Below are 25,035 nucleotides of genomic sequence, written 5' to 3'. Positions count from 1 at the left end.
GTTCTGCTACAGACGCCCTGCCTGCCCTTGGGCTAGTCACCCAGTTGTTCCATGCCTCAGTTTCTGATCTGTAAAATGGGGCTAACAGCACTGCCCCACCTCCCAGCAGTGTTGTGAGGCTAAATACATTAAAGACTGATACTATGGTAATGAGGGCCATAGAAAGGCTTCCCCTGATTTCAGTGGTCTCCGTTACAGTGGAGAAGCTCCATTTAGTGTTACGTGCTGGTGTAAATTGGCCCGTAGGGCCGGATACAGCTCTGGTCAGTGATGCCCAGATGGCTTTACCACATGATGGCTGTTTGGCAGCCTATGTGAAATGAGTTTGGGAGGTCTCAATCAATCCCCCATCTGGGACAAGAGACCATAAAAACACCACCTCCATTGCTACTAACTGCTCCCCGTTGCTGTCAATCTCAGTGGAGAGGCCAAGGTCAGGGCTGAGATACAACGCTGGGGAAGTTGGTGCAGTTCCTACCCAGGATGCACCTGATGACAGAAGACTCTTGTCTCCAGGGCTGTCATTCAGACTGGAAAAAAAGATCCACTGGAATTGTTGAGCATTCGCCATCTTTCAATCAAATTAAATGTCTCTTTCCTAAAGACATACTCTAGCTTGACCACAAATTACTGTGTCTTGCTGCAGGAATCCCTGGTTGCAATTCTCTGCCCTGTGGTATGCAGGAAGTCAGACTAGTTCATCAGACTGGCCCCTTCTGGCTTTCAGCTCTATGAATCTGGGCACGGCCTCCACTTTAGAAATTACTAAAAGAAAACAACGACGTGGAACTAGTTTTATTCCTTTTAATTATAACCCAAAATGTAACATAGCAGTAAAATGCCCCCACACAATATGGAATAGGAAACTTACATGTTACATGGCATACATAAAGGATTGGGACACAACCATACAAAAATAGAAGAGAGGGGATTTTTTAATATATATAATAATATAAAGGCAATAGTTTCTGAGCCACGTGGTTGTTGGAGATGATACGCTATTTACACAGGTCACAACACACACGATGTTGCAGGGGATGTGAAAAATAAATACCGGGGATGCGATCAGAGGAAGCTGAGCTGAGGCTCCAGAGGGGGACAGAGCAGCTGCCCTGCCCCCTTTTTGAATGTGTCCATGAGGTTCTTGTGATGTGTTTGATAAGGGACAGCTATAATGTAACAAGGTTCAAGAAACCAACCTGCTGGAGAGGGGGCAGCTTGGGTGGGTCACAAAGGAGCCAGGCACCACCTCCAGGACACCACAGGCCAATGCAATGTAATAGCAACTAGAGACTCCTGCTGCCATCAGGACTTCTGTGGGCAGGGCTCTGTTAATACACATAGGGAGAGAGAGAGCGGCAGGAGTTTGGAGGAGATGCTAACTAGACTAGACAGACAACAGAAGAAGAACTCCCACTCCCATTTTTACAGGTGGGGAACTGAGGCACAGGGTCCCCAAAGTCACATACAGAAGCGGTAGCAGGGCTGAGAATTAAACGCAGATCTCCTGAGCCTCAGGGCTTGACCACGCAGCCAACCTTCATCTCACAATGCTTCCCTGTTTGCCAAGCACTCATCACCTCTCTTCCTGACTGCCCTCCCTGCTGTCCAGTGAGTGACTCTCTTTGGGATTCCTCCCCTGTTTGGGTCCCAGACTGGTGACCAGTGTCAGCAGCCGGGGGAAGGGGGCCAGTCTGGAAACAGAGTTTGCAGTCAACCTGCAGCATGTTCCGTAGCTAGCAGTGGCCTTTCAGCGTGGGACTGATGACGACCAGGGGTTTAACTATCGAGGGACTGATTTGAAAACCCCAGAATGATATTTAAAACCCAAAAGGCACTGGGCCGGGTTCTCCTCTGACTTACACTGGTGTCAATCAAAGTAACTCTCTTAAAGCTGGGGCAAAGCTGATGTGGGTGAGATCAGGTTTGTAATGATGTTAGGAGAGGTCAGAGTTGGGAACTAAGCTGCCTGCCAGTCTCTTTAACTCACATCCCCTTGGGGCACTAGTCTCAGATATCTTGCCCTTTGCACAGCCTCCGAACGAGTGCAAAGTGCTACCATGCATACTTGCTTTGCACCAGCATCAATGGCTCCGCAAAGGTGCAGGCCAATGAAAAATAAAGCCCAGAGTCATTACCGAGATGGGCCTGAACTAAGACCCCAGAGACCAACACCACTGAATTCTGGGTAAATTTGGCTTTGAATCCAAACTTGGTATCTGGAGCCCTTTACAGTTGCAATGATCTGGGCTGGTGTAACCCACTCATGTGGCACACTGTCCCTGTGTAGTGGTGAGCACTCTGCAGCTAGAAGTCAATAAGCCTGCCACAGCACTGGCTAACAGAGCTGATGCTTTTAGCTCCAGAGGTCTCAGGTTCTATCCCTGCTGCCAATGACCCACCCAGGGGCATGGCATTATAAGGGCAAAGGTTTGCCCAGTCTTGTCCATTGTGTAAAACCCGCCCTCAAGGGTAGTGTGCGAGGTTGTATTACCTTTGCATCCTCACTGACGTTGCTTATTACACGGGAACCTGGATTGGACAAGATTAGGAAAACAAAAGATGCAACAACCACAGCTTTGAACTGAGTTTCCTGCCGTCGGGAGCTGTCCATCCCCACAGCTGAACCCCTAGGACAGAAAGTCCCTCAAGGGAAGGCTCAACCTCAGATTCCCGCTGGACAGGTCCAGGAACTTCTGCAAATGGAGGCACCAAGAATTAAAACAAAAAAATAAATACGCCCGGGAGTGCTATCTTGGGGCTAGTATACAGTGTGGGCCCAATTCTCAGGGACACTAAGGCCCTCTGGCAGCATAAAGCGGCCTTAAGAAAGGTGGAAATGGCCCCCAGAGAATCATCCTACACATGGGGGCCTCCCCAGCCAGTGTAGAGCTGGTGTAAAGATTGTACAATGGTCCTGCTCCCAGCCCACAGAACAGAGGGCAGACTGAAGACATGGTTGGAGTGCCCTGTGCTACAGCTATTCACTGCTTCCCATGGGGCGTGGAGCATAAGTTAGAGCATCCCAAAGGCTGCTCTAACTTACACCAGCTCTGATCCACCCTGGACAATGAGGAGCAGAAAGGTGGTTTAAAGCCACCCTAATCACCCTCCCGTGCCCCAGATGCAGGAACGGAGTAATGAGAATCAGGCCCTATGCGTCTGCATAACATAAACAGATATAAATAAGGATCTTTTATCTTAATAAATATCAGGTATATGGTTTGTACAATATACACATAATGCCCCTGTCTCCTGGGTTCGGTCTCTTGGCAGAGAAGGAATGGTTCACACATAGTTTTCTTCGGCATCGCCCACATCGAGGGGGAACTTGGCCAGAGCTGTAAATGGAGCCATAGAGAAAATGAGCTGCAGGGAAATATTAAACACCAGTCTGGAGGGCTCAGGGGACTTGGCCTGGGCCATGGAGACTTTCATCTCTAGGTCGCCGGTGTAATGCGGCCCATCACAAGAGCGGCCAAAAGCCATCCCTCGCTCTTGGAACAGTTCTCAGACCAGTCCCCAGCGGGCCGGTCTCTGGATCAAGGGAAGCCAAGAATCTGGGATCTATTCCCAGCTCTCCTCCAGGCTCAGTGGGTGACCTTGAGCAAGTTGTTTTCAGTGCGACCACATCATCTAAAGTAGCCCAGATAATTTGGGGTGCCTGAATCTGGGGGTTCCACTTCCAGTCCACCACAGGTCAGACTCCCAAGCACTCACCATCCACAAAATGGGCCAGATTTTCAGAAGAGCTCGCCTCCCCTTTCAGACACCAAAACAAGGAACGGATTTTCCCTAATGCCCAGCACCCAACGCCTGGAGCCCATCTGAGAATCCAGCCCCTTTTTCCCCCAAGGCCTAACTGGGAGCCGAGCTCCCTTGAAAATAGTAGGGCCTGAATTTCCACAAGAGTTGAGCTCAGGCTGCCCCCATTGACCTCAGCCAGAGTAGTGAAAGCCCGGTAACGTTGAAAATCAGGTCCCATCTCTTTAAGCTGAACAGTAACAGTCAGAAGCAGAAATTGGACTCTTGCAAATGGAGGCACTAAAATTAGAGGGCACGGGACTGACAGGAAAGAGCCATCAGGCTAGGGAAATCGCTATCCACTCTCAAGAGCCCCCTACAAGTGTTTCCTGCAAGGTCTGGTTTTATGGAAGGTCTGATTGTGTGGAAGGACCTACCAGCCAACTCTGAATCATGCCCCCATCCACTGGACCCATGTGAATGTTCTCCAGGTCAAGAAGTGAAACATACCTAAGCAGCTTCCGTAGTGACGGACTCCAATAGATTTGCCCAAGAAGCAGGTTGCCCGCCGTAGATGGCAGGCGGATGGGTAGGTGATGTTGTTGTTGCCGCAGAGAGTGTGGTCCAGGGTGGAGGGATCAGGGCAGGGGGCCGTCCTGCACATCACACAGTGAGCGCTGCCCGTCTGGTCCACAACGCAGGTGTGAGTCCCGGGGCACACCACGCTGGAGCAGGACTCTAAGGGAAGCAGTCGCAAGCCAGAGAGTGAGCTCAGCCACTTGGTCGGAGCATGTGCATGCATGGTTCAAGCTCCATCAACAGGAAGTTCTAGAGCTGCTTTTCTACAGGGGGAGCATTCAAAGGATCTTTGTGGACCAAATACTGCTCTCAGTTTCACCAGATTAACTCCAAAATAACCCCACACTGGTCTCAGTGAGGTTTCCCCAGCTCTACACTGAGGTACCTGGGAGCAGGATTTAGCAACAAGTTTCCCTGGGAAAATGTGCTTCCCCTCTTTTATTCAGCACAAATCCAGATATCTGGCTACTGTCAAACACTTGCTTCTCTTCGCCAGCAGAAGGAAGAAGTCTATGTGGTTTTAGATGGTGCTGTGCATCTGATGGCTACTTGTTTGCACCTCTGTAGATCTGGGTACAGGAGCAAATCGGATCATATGTGCAATGAATCTCATGGTCTCATCTGCCCCCGGCATGACACTTGCACACTTGACCAAACCTCAGCTGATGTAAACCGGGGACCCTTCGTTTGGTCCCTCACCATTGCCCGACTGATGGTCTATGCTCAGAAGAGGGCAGAGGGATATGCAGGCCAGAATTTAGGTGCAACAGCAGAGCAGAGCAACACTGGGGCCCCGGTTTAGACCAGCAAAGGTGCTGGAAGTCAGAATAGAGGTGCATTGGCAGAGCTGTCTGCACGATACCTAATGCCAGGGTCCCTTGACCTGGGTACTACAATTCACTGCAAATTAAAATAAGAAGCAAATAGTGGCTTTACCATCCCTAGGCACTGCCCAGCCAAAGCCAAACGGAACTGGCAAATTGCTGGGTTCTCAATGCCCTGAGCAGTCACAAGAGTGCTAACCCGCACGCCAAGCTAGCCAGAACACATGGAGCAACAGCTGATTTCTGCTCTGACAACCCGCCTGCGTCCCATCTCTGCTGTGTACACACAAACGCTCACACACGCCAGCAGACAGGGGCATTCCATGGCAAGCGTGCGTCATCACTTACTGTATATTATAAACACTCTTTCACAGGGGTTTAAAACTTCAGCTCTTTTTGAAGCTGGATCAGGCAGTGACTCGGCATCCCAGCTCCCAACTCCCCAGATTTGGCTTTTAAGATGATTTCGACAGGAAGGAATTTCAGAGAGGGGGCTGGCAAAAATAATAAAGCTGCCAGACCTTGGCAGGTTTGGGATGTTTTTCTGGTCTGCTTTTTTTAAAAACAATAGCTCGATGCGTCTAAGTGACATGTTATGGGCTGCTGTTCTTTAGACGGTGATGTATGTAAACCCCCCATTAAATCCAGAGCTGTTTACGCAGCAGAAGATGCTATTCCAGTGTAGAATATACAGCGCCTTCACTACTGTGCATCGTATTTCAGAGAGTACATAGGGCTTTATGCAGGCTTAAAAATCCCATTACGCCATGAGACTTTGGGGCTGGGCCCGTCACCCTGTCCCTTGTGCAGTCATTTCCGAAAGAGGATCCCTTATGAAGGAAAAGGGCAGCATTTTATACCTGCTTCATGCGGGTGTGATTGCAAAAGGTGCAGGGGAATGGAGAATCGAGCCTTTAGAGTCACAGTCCCTATACCAATGGGCCATTTGGAGCAAATGTGAGGATATACGTTGCTGTCCACGGTTAAACATCTGCCACTTATCAACCAGAGGTGGCTGCATTTCAGCGAGGGATAAAGTAACCCCCACGCAGTAGATCAGGTTGCAAATTCTTTTGGGATGGTTCAGGGTATCTAAATGGAAGATGTTATTTTTATTCTTTATCACCGTAACGCCTCAGCTTCCGTTGAACCTAGTCAGCTTAGTACCTTGGGGGCCACACCCACAGCTGGTGTAAATGGTCATTGTTCTGTTTATGACAGTTTGCAGCAGCTGAGAATCTGCCCTCTGGTACATGAGGAGGGTGTGTCTACACTGCATACTAAACCCAGGCTCTGACCCAGGTTTGAACCCAAGCCCCACTTCCGTCCACACACAAATCAATCTGACTCGGGTCAGCAAGCACTCAGGGCCTGGATCCTCGGACTCTGGTGGGCTCCGACCCAACTTCCTAAGTCCCACTGCGACTCAGGTCCAATCCCTGCCATTTTCAGTGTGGACACAGCACAAGTTGCGCAGTGCAGTATGGTCGCATTAGCACGGCTGTGAGCCTCTGGTCCAGCAAATGTAAACCCAGGTTTACAATGCAGTGGAACACTCAGACGCAGACTTAGAAACACCAAGTCCACAAATCCGGGTCCCCCAGATCCCGGTTTACAATGCAGTGGAGACAGAGTCTCCCTACAACTCTTAGATGCAGCAGGGTGAGATAAACACAGGGGGCCTAAATCCTCATCTCACTTACACCAATGTACATCAGAGGAAAACCCATGGAAGCCAGTGGAATTATACCAGTGTAAACAAGATCAGAATCAGGGACTGAGTTTCAACAGGTTCTTCATCAAAAGCTCAAAGATTTGATGCTGCCACCTGTACCCATGCTGAGTGGTACCTTGCTAGGCAAGGAACCCCCCTGGGGACTTGCTAGGCAATGAGAGTGGCAGAATCGGGCTATTCAGTATTAGAAGATTCTGGTTCTTACTCATAATTTGCTACATTTATCCCAGCTGCTGGACACATGCAGACCCCCTGGTTCTCTCTGGCTCAGGTCCCAGGCAGTGCTGCACGTTATGATCATGGGGCTTCCCTAAATCCTGGCACCCATGCAGCTCTGCCCAGGCAAGCAACCAAAGCAGGATCACTACTGCGGACCTGGTGCTGGGGGTTTTACAGTGAGGTGTCTCATCCTGCTCAGGGCTAGCACCCCTGGTGCTGCACTGGGGCTAGACCAATAGTGGGAGAACGGCTGAAAGGCTCTAGCCTCAGGGGGACATGGGAGACAGTGTTGCCAAGGGAATACAGCACTGGACTGGGATTCAGGATTTCTTGGTTCTATTCTGCCAATGACGTGCTGGGTGACCTTGGGCAAGTCACTTCACTGCCCTGTGCCTCAGTTGCCCCATGGGTTATCATGCCACTGGCCTCCTTTGTAAAGAGCCTTAAGCTCTACTAGAGAAAAGTGCTAGATAGGAGCTTGCTATTGTTATTTAGGAGGATGAAATAATGCAACATCTGCTCTCCACATGGCATTTCTACCACCTGGGGACAGAAACAGCCGGGAGAAAGGCCGATCTCTCATGCGGGCACCCTGTGATGTTAAAATAACCCATGAAAAGACGTACAGTAAAACTGGAGCTAGACCTGAACCAGATAATAGATCGGCCCCGCCTTGGCCCTTAGTAGGGTGACCAGATGTCCCAGTTTTATAGGGATGGTCCCGATATTTGGGGCTTTGTCTTATGTAGCCGTCTATTACCCCCCACCCCCGTCCCGGTTTTCACTCTTGCTGCCTGGTCACCCTAGCCCTTAGAGAAGCCCAGATTTGAACTCCACCCTCTGGCCCAGCTCTGCCCCTAGACCCCCAGAGCACCCCTAGAGTGATTGGCTGGATAGGTCAGAGGCCCTGCAGGAGACAGGAGCCTGTGCTCCCACCGCAGCCCTTGGCGTTGGAAGCTGGGCTATGGAAAGTGAACGCTGGCCGGGGCGCAGGGATGATCCCCTCCCCGTTCCAAATGGAGCAGCAGGGATCTGCTGAGTGGAGCCTGCTCAGCCTTGGAACCTGCTGCCACGTCTCAGCCTGGGCGTGGCCGAAGGGATTCACATGTCTCCAGATTGGAAAGGGTTCGGGGATCCTCAGGGATGGATTAACCTCTCTCTTGATGGCCCTGGAGCATAGTCAGGAGAGGCCTCAACTTAACAGCCCAGCTGGAAGACCATGCCTCAAACAGGGCAACCCCCCTTCGGGCCTTGGCTTGGAGCATGAGTCATGGCAGGGGGATTTCTCGAACCCTAAAGCTTCAGGCTCAGAGGCAAGAAGGCGGGGGGAGGGCCTGTAGGTCAAACCCAGCTCCGGCCTGCCAGCCCATGTGCCACTGAACTACACGCTGCAGTCCAGAGCTTTCCTCCCAGCTCCACTCTTGCCTTGCTGATTCTGACCAGGCGTAAATGCATGCGGCTCCATTGGGGTTCATGGGTTTCCCCCCACTAACAGTTGACTCTAAATAGGACCCTGCTCTTCCACAGTGAATTCCCATTTCTGCTGCAGGCAGCACAGCGGGCCCGTCAGGGGAACGGCCCTAGGCTCCTTGCCCAGTATAGAAATCTCCCGTGCCAGAGGGATACGCCAGGTAGCTCAGTAGGGAAATCGCTGCAAAGTCACCTCCAAGGGGCAGGAGTCTATAACTCTGCCTCAAAGATGCCAGACCCGGGGCGTGGGGGGATGCCTGTACTAAGCCTTGAATGGGCTAGGGCTGCAAGTGCCAGCTACTGGGGACGCTGCCCTCAGTGCGGATCAGCTGCTTTGGTGGAAAGGGTGAACCGTGAGGACAGCCAGCTTGACAGCACCGGAGAAGCAAGGACAATCTGAAATTACTGAGCACCATTTCCTCCAGTTACCAAGGGAACTCGAAATACACTCGCTTTGGGGATTTTTAGGACAGTTCCACTCAGGCTGTTATTAGGCCCAGCCCGTCACGTGCAGGGAGAGGGCCAGGAAGCGGAAAGAGCAAGGGGGGAGCCCCTGACGTACTTTTGCATTTGCCCTGGTACATCACTTCCAGGTCGGGGTGGTCTCTGCACTTAGCTGTCAGCAGCTCGCACTCGTCGCGGTAAGTGTAGCCATCCGAGCCGCACACTTGCAGCTTCCTGGGCAGGCTGGAGCAATCTGGGGCGCAGGCGCAGTGGGGACGGCCGTGTTTCATCTTGCAGACTTTGCCAGGGCCACACTCCACCCCCTCACAGGTCTCTGGGGGTAAAGGAAAGAGGAGTTAGCACCAGGGAGCCTCCACTCGTTTTGCACCAGGGGCGCGTCCTTTCCCTCTGCAGAGAGATCAAAGGCTGCCAGGGGACACAGAGACACAGGAGCATGCCAAGAACCAGTTGTGGTTCAAATCTTGCTCACCAGCCCCGCTGGTGTGAGGCACGGATGAATTAACCCCCTAACGCCCACAGGGACTGAAATCCTTTCTTTATCACAGGACAGGAGGAAGCAGCCCAAGCTTCCCCACAGCACCTCCTCTTATGAGAGTGCTCTATCAAGGAGAGGTGGCTGCGCATATCTTAATAGCGGGTCCAGTGATGTTGCCAGTAGGGGGTGCTCAAGACAATGCAATATTGGTCCTGGGTTCAATCGGACCAGAGATGCCTCTTGTTGAGCCCTGTCAAAGGCTTCTTGAATGCTGCTCTTTATATGCCAGCTGCTCTTAACAGCCCCCAGCTTGGCCACAGACTCGGGGAGAGAGAGGATACAGCCCCATGGCCTGTTCAGTCCTTGGACTCTGCTGGGGTCACCACTGAGAGTGCTCACCGCCATGCTGGCTTTTGGGACGTGCGTGCCCATCTCCTAGGAACCACCCCCGGCCCCCAGACCTGCCCAACTCATTACACAAACAGATGGTAACAGCTACCAGTTCTTGCTGGGGTTATCCCTGGGGGATTGGATGTGGAGAGCTCCCTGGGCTTTGTCTAGACAAGGAGTTGTTCCGTCCAGCTTGAATGCAACTTGCCCTGCAGCTGGATGCAGAACTTCCTTGATTGATCGTTGAGTTTCAGATCATGCCCGGTAGCCCAGGCGTTACCCTGCATTAGCTCAATCCTGCTAGTACCTGTGTAACTACAGGGTAATGAGACAAAGTCCTGAGCCACCCAGCCCCATAACGGTCTGGTTCCCGGCCATTGGAAGCTGCATGGCTGGTACTTGGGGCAGCGGCAGCGTGCAGAGCCCCCTGGCTGCCTCTATGCGTAGGAGCCAGAAGGGGGACATGCTGCTGCTTCCGGGAGCCGCGGAGAGCTACGGCAGGCAGGGCACCTGCCTTAGCCCCACCGATCAGACTTTTAATGGCCCGGTCAACAGTGCTGACCGGAGCCGCCATGGTCCCTTTTCAACTAGGCGTTCTGGTCAAAACCCGGACACCTAGCAACCCGAATAACGGAGCAGATCTGCAGCTGGAAAAGTTGCTCCATTCATCAAAGTCATACCGGTTTACAGCAGTTGAGGGGCTGGCCCCTATTTTCAACTGCCAGTTGGTTTTTTTTTTTAAGAGACATTTCTTTCTCTCGTGCAACAGAGAACCCTGCTCTGTTGTGCACTACACCCTCCAGAACACCCAGCCGGTGCAAGCGTCTGTGTGATCAACAAGTTCTCTTTCCCAAACAATACCCAGCCCTGTTTCACTCCAGGCCTCCGTGACTTGAAAACGAGAATGGGCAACGGCGAGGGGGGAAATCTGTCTGGGACGCCTCTTTCCCCACAGGCAGGGGAGGAAGAAACAGATGGCTGCATTGTCGCACTGGGTCGCCTCCTAGCAAAAACAGTCTGCGCGGGTTCAGCGGAGCCGTTGAACTCATGTGCGTGTGTGGCAAGCTGCGGAATTTCCCCCAAACACGGGAGACATTTGGGAAGTGTGCAGCGCTAGCCAGGGGGCGGTGACATTGGCTCCTACAAGTGGCTAGTTATCATGTCTCCAGATTGGAGGTGTGTGGCCGAGGGGGTGGGTGGGAGAAGAATCAGGCTGCCCCAGTGGGAGCGTTTACACCATGTTTCCACAAGTGTGACTCAGACCCATTGCCCCTGCTTTGCAGGACTGCTCCCTTCCCCATTATCTTCTCTAGCCTGCTGGCTGCGGGGTCACTTTTACTGCCCCGTTTGGATCAGGGGAACACGGACAGCCACCAGGGTATTATTGGAAATGTGTCTCTTTGGACGTAGAAGAAAAGGTGTATTTGTGGCACCTTAGAGACTAACAAATTTATTTGAGCATAAGCTTTCATGAGTTGCAGCTCCCAAAAGCTTATGCTCAAATAAATTTGTTAGTCTCTAAGGTGCCACAAATGCTCCTTTTCTTTTTGCGAATACAGACTAACACGGCTGCTACTCTGAAACTTGTCATTATGCAAGTCTTTGGACCTAGAGAATCCTTCCCCTGTGGAGTCATTCCTTCACTGAGGTGGGGGCATAGGGAAGGTTACCACAGGAAACGGTGGGGAGGAGGATGTGACCCCATCCAATAAGGGGAACGGATTGACCATGGAACGTGGTGTGGTGCAGTTTCCCTGGAAGATCACATAGGGAGGAAGGTGGAATTCCCCCAGGAGTTTGCCCCTATTTTGCAGAGGGGAAATCCCCCGGCAGGGGACCAGCTGCTTTTCCTGTTCGCACCCAGAGCTCCATATCTAAGTAGCCATTGCCTGGAACAGGGCCCGTCTTGTGAGTCAGAGTCCCTAGATCTGCCAGGGCTGAGTAAATGAACTATGTGGGGCTAGCTCCTGAGGAAAGCAGCTCTTTCACATGCACGAGCCTCGGCTGAACTCGCCTGGCGTGGTCCATGATCCAAACAGGCCACGCCCTTCAGTGAGCCGGGCTAGGCGATTCCAGCACACACAGGGCTCTCTGCACCGGGCGTTGCAGTGGGGAGGGCTGTTAGACAGATAAAGCACAAGCCGGGGGGGGGGGTTGCCACTGCTCCATTCCCAGCAGCCCCGACCCTTCGCCCGGGTTAGCTCTGCTGTACCCCCAACTGAGGCTCAGTTAAATGGACCCAGAATGCCCCAGGAGGAACATAACCTGCATCTGGCATGGAACCCTGGCACCCTCCTCCATTCGGGAGCCCTGGGGGTGCTTTCTGTCACCCTCCAGCTGACCTGGCTGCAGAGCAGGGGGAGACACTGTGCTAGGGGCTGAGACACAGAGGCAGGAGCTGGATCACAGATACATATCATCCCTCCTGCCCTTTTCCAAGGACTCCTGCTCATCGGCTAGCTCTGGGGGAGGTTCCTTTCCAGCACACTGGGGAATGGGCAGGATCAGATTGGAATTCATGCAGGTTTCTGCTGTGTGGGGAGTTTGTTCCTCCTCTTGCCCTGGGATCCTCTCATCTTTGGGGTCATGAAGCTCTGATAAACCCTGTGCAGCGGACTGGTGATTGGCTATAGCAGCAGAGCTAAACATAAGCAGAAGCCAAGTAGATCAAGGAGCTTGGTTACCTCCTCCTGGAGCATGCTTATGGGATGAGTGGCTAAGGCCTCAGGCCATGACGCAGGAGAGCAGGGTTTAATTTCTGGCTCGGCCACTGATTCATCACGTGACCTTTAGCAAGTTGCTTAGGATTTTCAGAAGGGCTCAGAAGCAGCCAGGCTGTCGAAAGCCCCTGGCACTCACATCTCTCTCTGCCTCAGTTCCTCCACTGCAAAATGGGGAGAATAATCTTTTCCCTTGCCTGCCTTGTGCATGTCAATTGTAAGCTCTCTGGGGGAAGGGCTGGTTCTTGCTCTGCAGCATGCCTTGCACAATGGGGTCCCAATCTCAGCCTTGCAGTGCAAGCTGAGGTGCAGTGAACAGTAATCATTGACCTGGAGACTGATTCTTCAAGGTGAAGATTTCCATCAACACCAATTAAATCAGGGCCCCTTCTCCGTTCTCTCCCAGCACTGCCTGCCACTCAGTGGCGAGCCGAGCAACGCGAGACCTCAGAAGCAGACCTGATCCCAAGAATCTTAAATTGGGGGAAAGTTTCAAGTCTGAATCCTGCAACCTGGGCCTGGTCTCTATACAGAATCAAGGACTGGGAGGGAAGTTTCAGTTTTACCTCTAGCCTCTCTCACTACCTGTAATGTTGTTCCCCTTCTGGGGACCTCTCCAAGGTTGAATTAAGGGCAGGGAGGCAGTAGTATCTGTGATCAGGCAGGAGAGGGGTGCATATGGGCGGGGGAAGGCTGTTCCCTTAATGGCCTTTGTAAAACAAATGACTCAATGAACCATGTGACCTTTCCAACCCACTCCCTTACTACTGCGGTCAGCAGGTCTTCTGGCCTGTCCTCACATGGCCATGCAAGTGTGACGCGAGGATCCGTGCCTCTGGCTCGCTCCGAAACATCTGGATGGCTTGGAACACACAAACTGGAGTGTTTCCATTTTTGGAACTAGCCCATTCTATAAAGACATTTGGAGATGTTGAAAGGGGAGAGCCTTAAATAAATAAATAAAAATCCCCCCTCGGGGTAATCTGCAGCGGGCAGCTGGAAAGAGAGGATCTGGCAAGAGGAAACTGTTATTTCACTGGGAACGAGCCGCCGCAAGCTGACTTAGCGCACTCGGATCTCTGCTCCTCCCTGCCCCAGCAGTGGTGTCCAGGGCTGGAACTGAGTTCCAACGGGACTGGGGGGAAAACTCCCCTGGAGCAGGCACAGTGTGGGGCAGCAGTCCATTGTCCTACGCTGCCCCCTTGCAAGCCCTATGCAGGGGGCGGGGCCAGTAGTGGGAGGAGGAGTCTCCACAGTGCACATCATGGACATGCAAGGCTCCTCTGGAATGCAGGGCAACCCATAGGCAGCTGTTACAACGCACGCCTGGCGTTATTCTGATTGATGTCAGGGGCCGTTCCAGTCCTCGGTGCCACCCAGAATCCTGAGGGCATGGTGCCAACTTTGCCCCCTTGGGCTCTTGCCTCTAGTTGGGGATCTTGCTGCTTGAGGGAAAACAGACTTTCTACAGGTGCCCTGCTACCCCGACCAGCGCTTCTACTCCTGTTGCTCTAGGATTTGGCTGGGAATGGCAGGGCAGGGAATAAACCCCCGTACCTCCTGATCCTGATATAACGTATAATCATGGGCCACGACAGTGGGAACCTCCAGGTTGCTCCTCCCCCACATGCAGGAGGAGGGAGAAACAAGGTCACACACTTCAGTCCTAACCCCGCCCTGTTCCATGGAGGATCAGTTTGCACCCCCTTTGCACTGGTGCAAACAACTGCATGCCACACACAGCAGTGACTTGGCTCAGAACCAACTCTGCTGGTTCCATGTCGGACCCCAACCCAAAAAGGGGCCCGTTTGTCTAGGTCCGCTGTGGCCTGTCTCCTGAGCTACCAGGCCAAGACAGTGGAAATGCTGCAAGAACAGACAACGGCTGGAGAGCTAGTAGCTATGACAACACCCTGAGACTCAGGACACGTGTGCTCTTGTCCTAGCTCTGCCTCGGACCTGCCGTGTGACTTTGGTCAAATCACTTCCCCTGTTTCACTTCGCATCCTTGACCTGCTCTCTCTATTTAAGTGAATATCTTTGGGTCAGGGACAGTCTCACTCTGGGTATTGCTGCAACTAAAGCGCCAAAGCAGAGACACGTCCCATGTTGACGGAAGTTTTCTCTATCCAGGTAATTAATCCATCTCTCCAAGAGGCAGTAGCTAGGTTGATGGAAGAATTCATCCGTCGACCTAGCCACGTCTACACTAGGGGTTAGCTCGCCCTAACTACACAGCACAAGGCGTGATGGTTTTCACTGCCCTGAGCCATGTAGCTGGGTTGATCTAATTTTTAAGCGTAGACCAGGCCTTTGTGGGTAACTCCGCACTGCAGAAAAAACCCCCCGGCAGCAAGTCTCCGAGCCCAGGTCAGTTGACTCGGGCTCACGCTATAGGGCTAAAAATAGCCGCGTAGATGTTCCTGCTTAGGCTGGAGCCTGGGGTCTGGGATACAGCATGGGGAGAGGGTCTCAGGGCCCGAGTGGGAACATTTACATGGCTATTTTTAGCCCTGTAGCACAAGCCTGAGTCAGTTAACCCGGGCTCGGAGACTTGCAGCCACAGGGTGGTTTTTTGCAGTGTAGACGTACTGTGTCTGTACAGCACCCAGCACAGTGGGGCCCTGATCTCAGCTGAGGCCTCTAGATGGTCCCATAACACTAAGCAGTATTTATCATAAAACACAATAGGCTCAGGCCTCCAGCCTCTGGGCAGGCCAGGCTTCCTCGGACACTTTGCCTACATAAGGACAGCAGGGTGGCTACATTATTTCAGCCGTCAGCAAGCACATTTACCTTTGCAAGGATGGCAGGTCACCAGCCCCAGGAACCCCAAGAGGCTGATCTTATTGCCTGGCTGGGTGTAGTTGGACCAAGCTACGTCAACGTTGCTATTACCGCAGCATTCCTCCCAGGTCACGCCGGTCTTTAGGATCATGGTGCATTTCGCTTCCTTCCCCTGCTGCAGCCAGCAGATCCCACCTGCCAGAAGAAAGCAGACCATGAGAACCACACTTGGGAGGCTGCGTCCTTAAGATGAAGCTACTGCGTTTACTGGGTACAGCTACCCCCTAGACAGAGAGCCAGCCCGAAGCCTCTGTACCACTAGAACAGTGCATAATGTGTGAGAATTAGTTCCCCCACCTATTGGTGCTTCTAGATGCTTGCACTTCACAAGCTGACCATGGCCCCTCTTCAGAGACACAACAGAGCTCAACCTCAGGGGTGGGGTAGGAGAGAGGAAATAAACAAATATTTACAACTGGATTTGCAAAATGTGTGTCAGCCTGCTACGGCATGTGCATTCCATGCAGCTGCATTTCCATGTGCCGTTGCCCAATATGCATGCAAACGCAGGGCGTTGCACAGGTGCACACAGATATTTGTGCAGGTGCACGCATTGTGCCTGGCTTGGGAAATTGGGGTGGGGGGGGGTGCTGAGTAGCACGGTCTGCAAAGTGTCGGTTTGCAAATGGCAAACTGTCTGCAAATTGCTGTGTTTGAGGCAGGTTGGCTCTCTCCCCTCACCCCCTTCTCGTGCCTTCGCTGACCTGATTGACCCTCACCCATCTCTGGCATTAGGCTCTGGAAAACAGACACAGGGTCGTTGTTAAAGAGAACAGCACCAAGAACCTGAACTGGCAGTTCCCAAACCCCTTCATTTTCATCTGTAGGGCTGGATTAGGGGGACCAGCAGGCAAGTGGGAAAATTCAGGACAGGGGCAGAGGGTAATAGGTGCCTATATAAGAAAGCCCCCAAAATCGGGACTGTCCCTGTAAAAATTGGGACAGCTGGTCACCCTAGGCTGGATACTCCTGAATCTAGTTCTACAGATGGGGCCCAAGCTATAGTCCTGGGCTCCTGACAGCAAAGACCCCAAAACTGAAAGAGGTTTTTAGTTCTGTCAACTCCAAGCATTCAAAAATCATGAGTTTGGACCCAAAAATCTATCAGATTCGTGGCTTAAAAGCCATGAGACTTTTCAAAAGTACCAACTTCGGGATGCTTTTCATTTGCCTTCCAGTATTGTAGCCTCTAGCGGGTCACGTTTTCAAGCTTTTCTCTGCAACCACAAAGGCTAGAATCTTTTTTTTTTTTTTTAAATGAAAGTTGAGATTTTCTCTTATTCACATGAATCCAGGATCTGGGGCTTTAAGAAAGGCATTGAACAGCATGAGGCTTGCAGTTCAATCGCAGTTCTCTCCTAACAGTGGATTTGCAAAAATGGGTTTAAATCTGGGTTTAGATTTCAAAGCGTTCAGGAACATTTGGCTCTGGAGATTCCGAGCCCTCCCTTGTTACTTCCCCAGAGCATTCAAGCAAGACTACCAGGTGTAGGTGGACCAGACGTGTGGGACCATGAGTGGTATGGCACTTAGGATCAATCCTTCTAGTATGCAGCCATGTCTTGACCATTGGGCACTGGAGACAGCCCCTTGGGACACAGCCAACCCACTGGCATCTGATCTCACTGAGTCAAAAGCCTGTTTGTTTCTTAATCTCATGAGCAAATCGTTTCTTTTTTCCCCTCTCTCTTTTGTGAGTGATTCCTTTGCCATTTCCTTCCTTGTAAACCAGCCGCTTCTGATGCTGGTTGGTTTGTTTTCTCATTAGCTCAACTTGGGGTTTGTTAAATGGCTAAAGATGTGGGGGCCAGTTTCCGCCCTCAGATATACCGGGGTAAATCTGGAGTGACTCTACGGTAATCAGTGGAGTTACTTGGGGAGTCACCCCAGTGCACGCTGAGGTCAGAGTCTGGTCTGAGATTGCCCAGCCGCAATTAACCTGACTTTGGTTGGGTTGCAGCAGCTCTTTGCCCTGGGCAATTGGAAGCTCCCAGGGAAGATTTCCCACTGCTGCCCAGCCTTCTCTGTTCTATAGAGAAGATAATAACAGGCTCTGTGTCTGGGCCCTCTCTGATTAAAAGTGCAGGACACCAGGCCACTAACTGAGGAACAGAAGGTTCCTAGTCTCCCCTTCTCACCCCCGGTCACTAATCTAGACGGGTGGGGTGTCTGAGCAGAAACAATGGGAAGAGGGAGCCCGCTGTCTCATTCAGGAGGGTTTCTCCCACCCTGGCCTCATGCAGGGTTAATCCTGAGCAAACCCACCGAGTTCTGATCATTCTGTGTGACTAACTGCTGGGCCCCACTCCCTTTCTCCCAACCTCACAATGCTGCAGCCAAGGGTAACCCCACAGAGATGACCCCCGGGCATCCTAACATTTGGAGTATACCCCCTCTGTCCTCACCTCCCCACCCCCATTGGTCATAGACAGGGGCTGTCACAGCTCTTGCCAGCAATGTTTCTTTGCATACAAACCAGGACTTTGGAGTCTGCTCTTAATCTCACCCATGTTAAATGCATCACAAAGGGTGTAAACCAGAGCAGGATTCAACCCCGAACACTGACGTGGCTCTTTGTAAATAGCACCCCATATATATTAGTGAGTTAATCCTCACAGCGCCCCTTGGGGGATGAGTGAGGATCACACCCCTGATGGGGAAATTGAGGCATGGAGTGATTTAATGGGTTGTCTATATGGGTATAATGCCCCCGTGGACATTCTTATTCCAGCATGAGTGGCTTTTTTCAGTTTAGCACAATAAACTAACCCCTCAAAAAAGGTACTCAATATCTTTGTCTCCACATGCAGCTATTCCAGAATAACGATTCCTGAGTAACTCCATATGTGGACACTCTTGTTAGAAGTGCCTTGTTCTGGTTTAACTTAATCTATTTGTGAATTAAGCTAAACAGGAACATTTTATTCTAGAATAGAGCATCCACACATGGAGTTATTCAGAAATGGCTATTCCACTTTAACTTCGCATCCCACCTTTATTCAAAATAACTTCCAAATCTAGATGAATCCTAGTGGTCATGCAAGGAACTGTAACCACCATATAACTGGTTTCAATTCACACCTTAGCTTATACTGGTATATCTTTCCCATGTAGACAACCCCTACTACGAAGCTTGCCCAAGGTCAATAACAATGCCATACCACAGCAGGAAATAGAACCCAGGAGTCCTGACTCCTGGTCCTCCGCTCTAACCTCCAGACCACACTTCCTGCTAGAGGCAGGACTAGAAGGCTGAGTCCCAATGTTTGATCTAACCACTAGACAACACTGCCTCCTTCAGAACTGTACATTGGGATGACATGGTTGTCAATGAGCCTGGAATTTGGCCCTGAATTGCTTATTCATCTGTTAAATAATATTAATTGGGCTAGACTCTGCTCTGTTACCCGGTACAAATCCCAGCGACATCCATTCTGGAGTCATACCAGTGTGAAAGTGGGGTAAGTCACATTAGTATCTGATGGTTTGTCTACACTTAAAGCGCTGCTGGGGCTGTAGCGCTTAGTGCAGATCTACCTACAAGAGCTTGTCCCATTGGCATAGGAACTCCACCTCCCCGAGAGGCAGTAGCTGTCGACTGGAGAAGCCCTCCCGTCAACACAGTGCTGTCTACGCCAGGGGTTAGCTCAATACAGCTACATCGCTTTTCCACACCCCTGAGCAAGGTAGTTATCCCGACGTCGGCTGGTAGTGTAGACCAAGCCTCACTCATGTACTCTGCATGTCACAGCGTTAGCCAGAGCCAGATCTTTGTCCCCTCTTGGTAAAAAATGGGTTTGTTTTTTTTTAAAGCAAATAAACATCCTCTGCAGCATTTGCAACTCAAACATTGCAACATTCTGCTGGTGCAACTGACTGGAAACAGTGAAACTGACCAGCCTGTTGTCCTTGTCCAAGTTGAGAGCAATGTAAAAGGTAAACAAAGTGCAACAAGTGCAAGCTAGATCCTGCCGTTACTCCTGAGTGTAGTAATTACTACCCTGAGTAGTCCCACTGATCCTGAAGACAGGGACCTTGTTCTGAAGTGTTTGCAGGATCAAATCCTCTCAAACAGATTGTTAAAATTCTTTCAGTTTTAAGTACCTGCAGCATTATAGGGAGAGGAATGTGTTTGCTTTTAAAGTATGCCAGCAACCGGTGTAAATCCACATCACTGCACTGAATTCAATGGCGTTACCATGATGTACACCAGCTGAGGATCTGGCCCATGTTTTTTAGTTTAGCACATGATAAGAGGCTTGAAGCAAACTCCAAGTTCACCCCTGCTCTCCCCCCCCTCCAAAAAAAGTTGGAAAGTGTTTGGATCCACAATTTTTCACCCATCTCTAAGTCCAGATGATAATTCTGGGCCTGATCCCAAGAAGCGCTGAGTTCCCATCAAAGTAAATGGGAGTGGCAGGTACTGAGGCCCAGATCCCCAAAGGTATTTAGGTGCCTAACTCCCATGGGAGTCAGCCACCTAAATACCTTTGAGGATCTGGGCCTCTGCCCTTGTCTGCCACCTCTTTTCAGTCCTGTTTGTCACCGCCACAGCCCCATGTGATTCCTTATTGCTTGCTGCAGAAACTGCATTGCCTTCTCCCGAACGTAACTCACCAAGTGGAAATCTCCATAACTGGCTGGGTACTAAGCTCTGATGCAAAATGTGGGGAGCCTTGGCCCCCCTCATGGCTCTGCCAAACCTCCTCATTCCCGACTTGCAGCCTGCCCAGCTGTTCCAGTCCTAGACAACTCACACACAGCTCTGTCAGTCCTCCCCAATCCTGGCCCCAGCAGACCCCACTCCATCAATTCCAATCCCGGCATTCCACACAGCTCTGCTGCAACTCGGCCAGCCGTTCCAGTGCTGGTCTCCCCACACAGCTCTCAGTCATTCCTCCTCAATTGTAACCTGCAGCTGCCCCACTCCTGCTGTTCCAGTCCTGGGCTCCCCACCCACAGCTCAGCTGATGCACCTCGATCTTGACCCATTAATTTCTCTATAGCATTTCCACTAGTCATAGGTATTTAAAGTGCCCCCAGCACCTTAGAAATAAATTAGGTTAGAGCCAGGAAATTAATTAAAATTACCCAAAGACCTCCCAATCTCATGGCATCTCAGTTCCACGAATGTCCATTCCCACCACACACACCCAAAAGCTAGTGAAAAATGTAAGCACAAGTATTAGAAGTGGGCCAAACCCGTCACCAGGAGCCTCCTTAGTGAAGCAAGGTCATCCTTCCAGTTGGATTTAAATTCAGCTCAGGCTGAGAGATGACACACGGATATCATCTAAAGTGCTCAGCTACCATGGAGGGGAGAATTTCTAAATTTGGATATAATCCGAACAAGGTTTTCTGGAATCTGGCTATTTTAGAATAGTTTAGTTGACAAAATAATTTGCAAGCGAAGAGGGGGTCAGTTATCCTGAGCCTTTTGAGAAAAAACAAGTGTTTTAAGATTATCACTAACATTTACCCTGTGTCATTACTTTTTTTAACAAAAAAAAAAATCCATTAATCTCATTGCTACTACATAGAACAACCTCTTGCATTTCTAACAGTGCCTAGGTACTATGCTGATGGCACTCTTTAGGGTCCTTCAATATCTAGTACAGACTAACACAGCTGCTACTCTGAAATCTTCAATATCTAGTGCTTTTCAACCTGAAGAAACCCCAAAGCACTGTGTAAACTTAATGGTTGGGAGAATTTATACGCAAGTAACACTTAAGCTACTGCGGAAATACAGCTAGGGAGGAGCACAGAATCAGTTTAGCAATGCCCAACAATGCTACACAGCAGTTCAGGGAAGAAAGAGAGCAAATTAGAGTCCCATATCCAATTGCATGCTGCAGAGGAGAATTGGAGGGAGACAGAATGCAACTCTCTGAACTGCAATTTGGCCTGGACCTCAGGGCAAACACCTGTATACTTGTCTTGGGTTCTTTAACGAGGAGGAGTGTTTACAGCTTGGTTTTACAATCCCTGGGGAGGAGTTTAATTCCCCAGGTTCCTACTCAGGCAAAGTTCCTGTTGACTCCTAAGGTGAAAAGCTGGAAATAGGAGTTGTGCCACTGATTTCAATGGAACCAGGATTTCACCCCTTGATTGGTGCCTCAGCAAGGACCGAATCCATCTATGGTATTTCTATAGCCCCACTGCTGGAGTACCTGAGCTCCTTACAAGCGTTAATGCATTTGGGCTCACAGCACCGCTGTGAGGCGGGGAAAGTGCTGTCAAAGGGACAACTCAGGCACAGAGGCTCAGATATGGAGGAACCCAAGTCTCCGAAGTCCCAGGATAGTGCATAGCCACCGGATCCTCCTTCCTCTAGGAGAAGAAGAGCTCATTGAGGACGCCAGGGTTTTGACCCAGGGACTGCACGTATGGCACTGCACCTAATCCCCATGATTTAACTGGATCTTGGCTGATATTTGTAACAATTCTTTTGATTTCAGCAAGGGTCCGAATTGCCTGTGCTCCTATTGCCAGTCAGCAACAGTATCTCATACTGTAGTAATTGTATTCATATTAGACCAGGTTCAGAGGTCCACTGAGTATCAGTGGAAACAGTACAGTGCAGGCAATGTCACAGATTTGTTTTGTGGCAAAGGCATGAGGCTGGGATCTAGGTCCAATTCCCAGATCTGCCCTGTGGCCCTTGGGTAAGTCACATTAAAGTCAGTGTCTGTAAAACAGGCATCCTACCCCCAAAGGATGCTGCAAGCATTAAATCTATTAGTATTTACAGCATACTAAGATGATCCCGTAGCTAAGGTGATGGGGACCATACTTCAGAAACATTTCCCATCTACCTCGCTGTATCGCGCAAGGAAGAAGCAAAAATCCACTGCCTGGCAGAATTCGAGGCTGAGCAAAACTACAGTGGGAACTTGGATACTTTAAAATGTTCTCATAAGATAGGGATTTGTTGGCTGGCTAGAGTCTCCGAGGCAGGCTCCCCGGTAGACACCCATTACCAAAATTCCATAGGCAAACCCCATGCCTAGCGTTATTGTACCTTAATGTTCTTAACAGAAAGGGGCTCAAGCAGCAACCTCTGCACCTGGCTTTGGAACGCTCCAGTTCGGAGTCAGATGGATCTGGGGTTTGGGGATGGCCCCTTTATAAAGCCAAGGGACCTGATTCTCCATTGCCTTCCATCTTCAGCAGCAATTTGCAATGGTGCAAAGTGACTGTAAAATGCTACCGGAACAGAATGATAGAACAGATGGTACACCCTTGGCCTGGGGGTAAATGACTGCATGAAGCAATGGAAATTCAGACCCACGGGACGCTGCTCAATTCAAGTTGGTTCCCAGGTTTGGATTCTGAACGCCCAGTGTTTCAGGAATGTTTCAAGCTGGCATTTGGAAACCATTTCTAGTTTTTAACAGATAAAACTCAGCATTATGGCTGCCCTCGGAAGCACATGCATTCTCTTGCTTTTCAGATCCTTAGGCATGGATCCTAACAGGAAGAGAACACCTGTGGACTTCAGTGGGAGTTATGGGTACACAGCACCTCTTAGGAACTGACCCCAATGGGTGACTTTTATACTAACACCAACTTGATGAAACAGAGCAGCCGCAGTATACGGAGATAGCAGGGGACTTGGCTAATATTTGCCCGTGATCTCTTTGCTTTTACTATAGCTACTGGTGTTCTCCCACGGAACAAAGGGCTTCCTTCCACAATGAAATCACAGCTCTGATGACACTGCAGTCTAGATCAGTGTGATCATGATCGTGGGACTTCATCGTTATGTCTTCACACAGGACCGAACGGGGCAGGGAGAGAAGCTATGGGGGAGGGCTGAGGCGGCTCAAAACCACAGAGGATTGGGCCCTTAGCAAGCCTGGTGAGACAGAACACAAGCATGGAAGAAATGCCCCTGTGAAACACACCAATAGCTACAAAAACAATGAGGAGTCCAGTGGCACCTTAAAGACTAACAGATTTATTTGGGCATAAGCTTTTCTGGGTAAAAAACGCACTTCTTCAGATGCATTGTTTTGTGATCTTTTACTCATGAAAGCTTATGCTCAAATAAACCTGTTAGTCTGTATCCACAAAAACAATGAGGAGTCCGGTGGCACCTTAAAGACTAACACAGCGCCCCTCTGATACTTGATGACAATAGCTAGTCTCCAGTAGTGGCCAGGGGTGAACTAACATAATGCTAGATTTATAGCAGTTCTCAACTTTTCCTGTACTGGGACCCCCCCCCCCCCCCATGCTGGCCTGGGATCTCCCTCCCGTTTAGCTGGGAAACCCCCACCCATTTAGCAATCTGAGAAGGGGGAAAGTGCCCACAAATCCTCCCCCCCTCCCCACACACCCTTTTGTGACCACTCCTAGGGGATTGCTCCCCTGAGGTTTACACCTGCTGAATTACAACACAGGGAGGCAATTTCTTCCTAAGCCCAGCTGGGGAAAGGTAAGAAACATGTGGCAGGTAAATAGATGGGTGTTTGTCTGGCATCTCCCACAGTCTGCCCGAAAGCAGTTGTCTGGATTATACATAATTTGCAACAGCAAATGTCCCAGATCCAAAGTTGCAACCAACCCATCCCATAGACCATTTGTTTTAAAAGTTACTAAACTCCGAGTGCAAACGAGCTGAAAAAGCACTTAAGAGCCTCCCTGGAGCTCCAGCTGGGGACTAGCCCAGCTCTCCAGAGCAGGAACTGCAAGTCTCTGAGCCAGAGCTCTGGACAGACAGCCTGGAGCACAGGTAGCTTCTGCTGCTTGTCAGGGGCACCCCACTCCGCAGCAGCTCCCCCATGAATGGCCGCGTTATGGCCCGACGAGGCGTGCGCTTCTAGGAAGTTCATCCAAAACAAAACACAAACCAAAGGGGCACCTTGCATTGGTGCTGAGCGGGGGAGGTGACAAGCGGGGATCCTGATCCGGATTCGTTCGGGACAAGGTCCGATCTGAGATCAGAACCGGCTTTGAACCACTTGAGACCTTAGCTCTGCAGAATAGCAAGGTTCAACTTCAAAATGGGAAAGGGTTTTATTTTGGAGGGGGGATTCCTCCCCCAACTTCTGCCCAGCGAGGTTTGCAACGCTCACCTGCAAACACTCGTCCGCAGCTGCCTGCCCTTCCCTAACTCCGGGCAGTTTGTTTCAGGGAAGCATCGGGTGGTGTGGTTTTTGGCCGGGGTTGTCGCGTTATGGTTAAAAGCTGCCCCTGGAGCAGCCTGTGAGAATCACTTACCCTGAACGGAGTCCTCTTCCCCTCCAGTGATAGGACACCAAATCACAGCCAACAGCAGCACCAGCCAGGGCTTCATGTTGAGCCGAGACGATCGATCAAAAACCAGCCAGGCAGCCCCAAAACTTGAAAAGTTTGCTAGTCAATTTCACACCCCCGCCCAGTCCTCTCCTTTGCCCCCCAGGGGCGTGCGGCTCCCGCAGATCTCCGAGGGCGAGACACGGGGCGAGGCTGGGCTGGCCCTCCTGTATCTTCGCCTAGTCCTGGGCTGACCTGTTGCCTTTCGAGTTACAAATCTCAGTTTCACACTGGCTATATAAAGATTTTTTTTCGTGCAGGGTT

General features: G+C 50.8%; 1 protein-coding gene across 1 annotated transcript; it reads right to left on the bottom strand.

Annotated features, from left to right (window-relative positions):
• Positions 1–780: 780 nt before the first annotated feature.
• Positions 781–25,035, bottom strand: FSTL3 (follistatin like 3). The gene is made up of 5 exons (XM_048831241.2): positions 24,697–25,035; positions 15,418–15,603; positions 9,134–9,349; positions 4,255–4,482; positions 781–3,341 (listed from the first exon to the last, which is right to left on the bottom strand). The coding sequence occupies exons 1-5, from the start codon at positions 24,770–24,772 to the stop codon at positions 3,289–3,291; spliced, it is 759 nt and encodes a 252-aa protein (XP_048687198.1). The 5' UTR covers positions 24,773–25,035; the 3' UTR covers positions 781–3,288.

This window comes from Caretta caretta, chromosome 25 (genome assembly GCF_965140235.1).
Source record: "Caretta caretta isolate rCarCar2 chromosome 25, rCarCar1.hap1, whole genome shotgun sequence".
In the NCBI taxonomy this organism is placed as follows: Eukaryota; Metazoa; Chordata; order Testudines; family Cheloniidae; genus Caretta; species Caretta caretta.
This window is presented reverse-complemented; position numbering and strand designations above follow the sequence as displayed.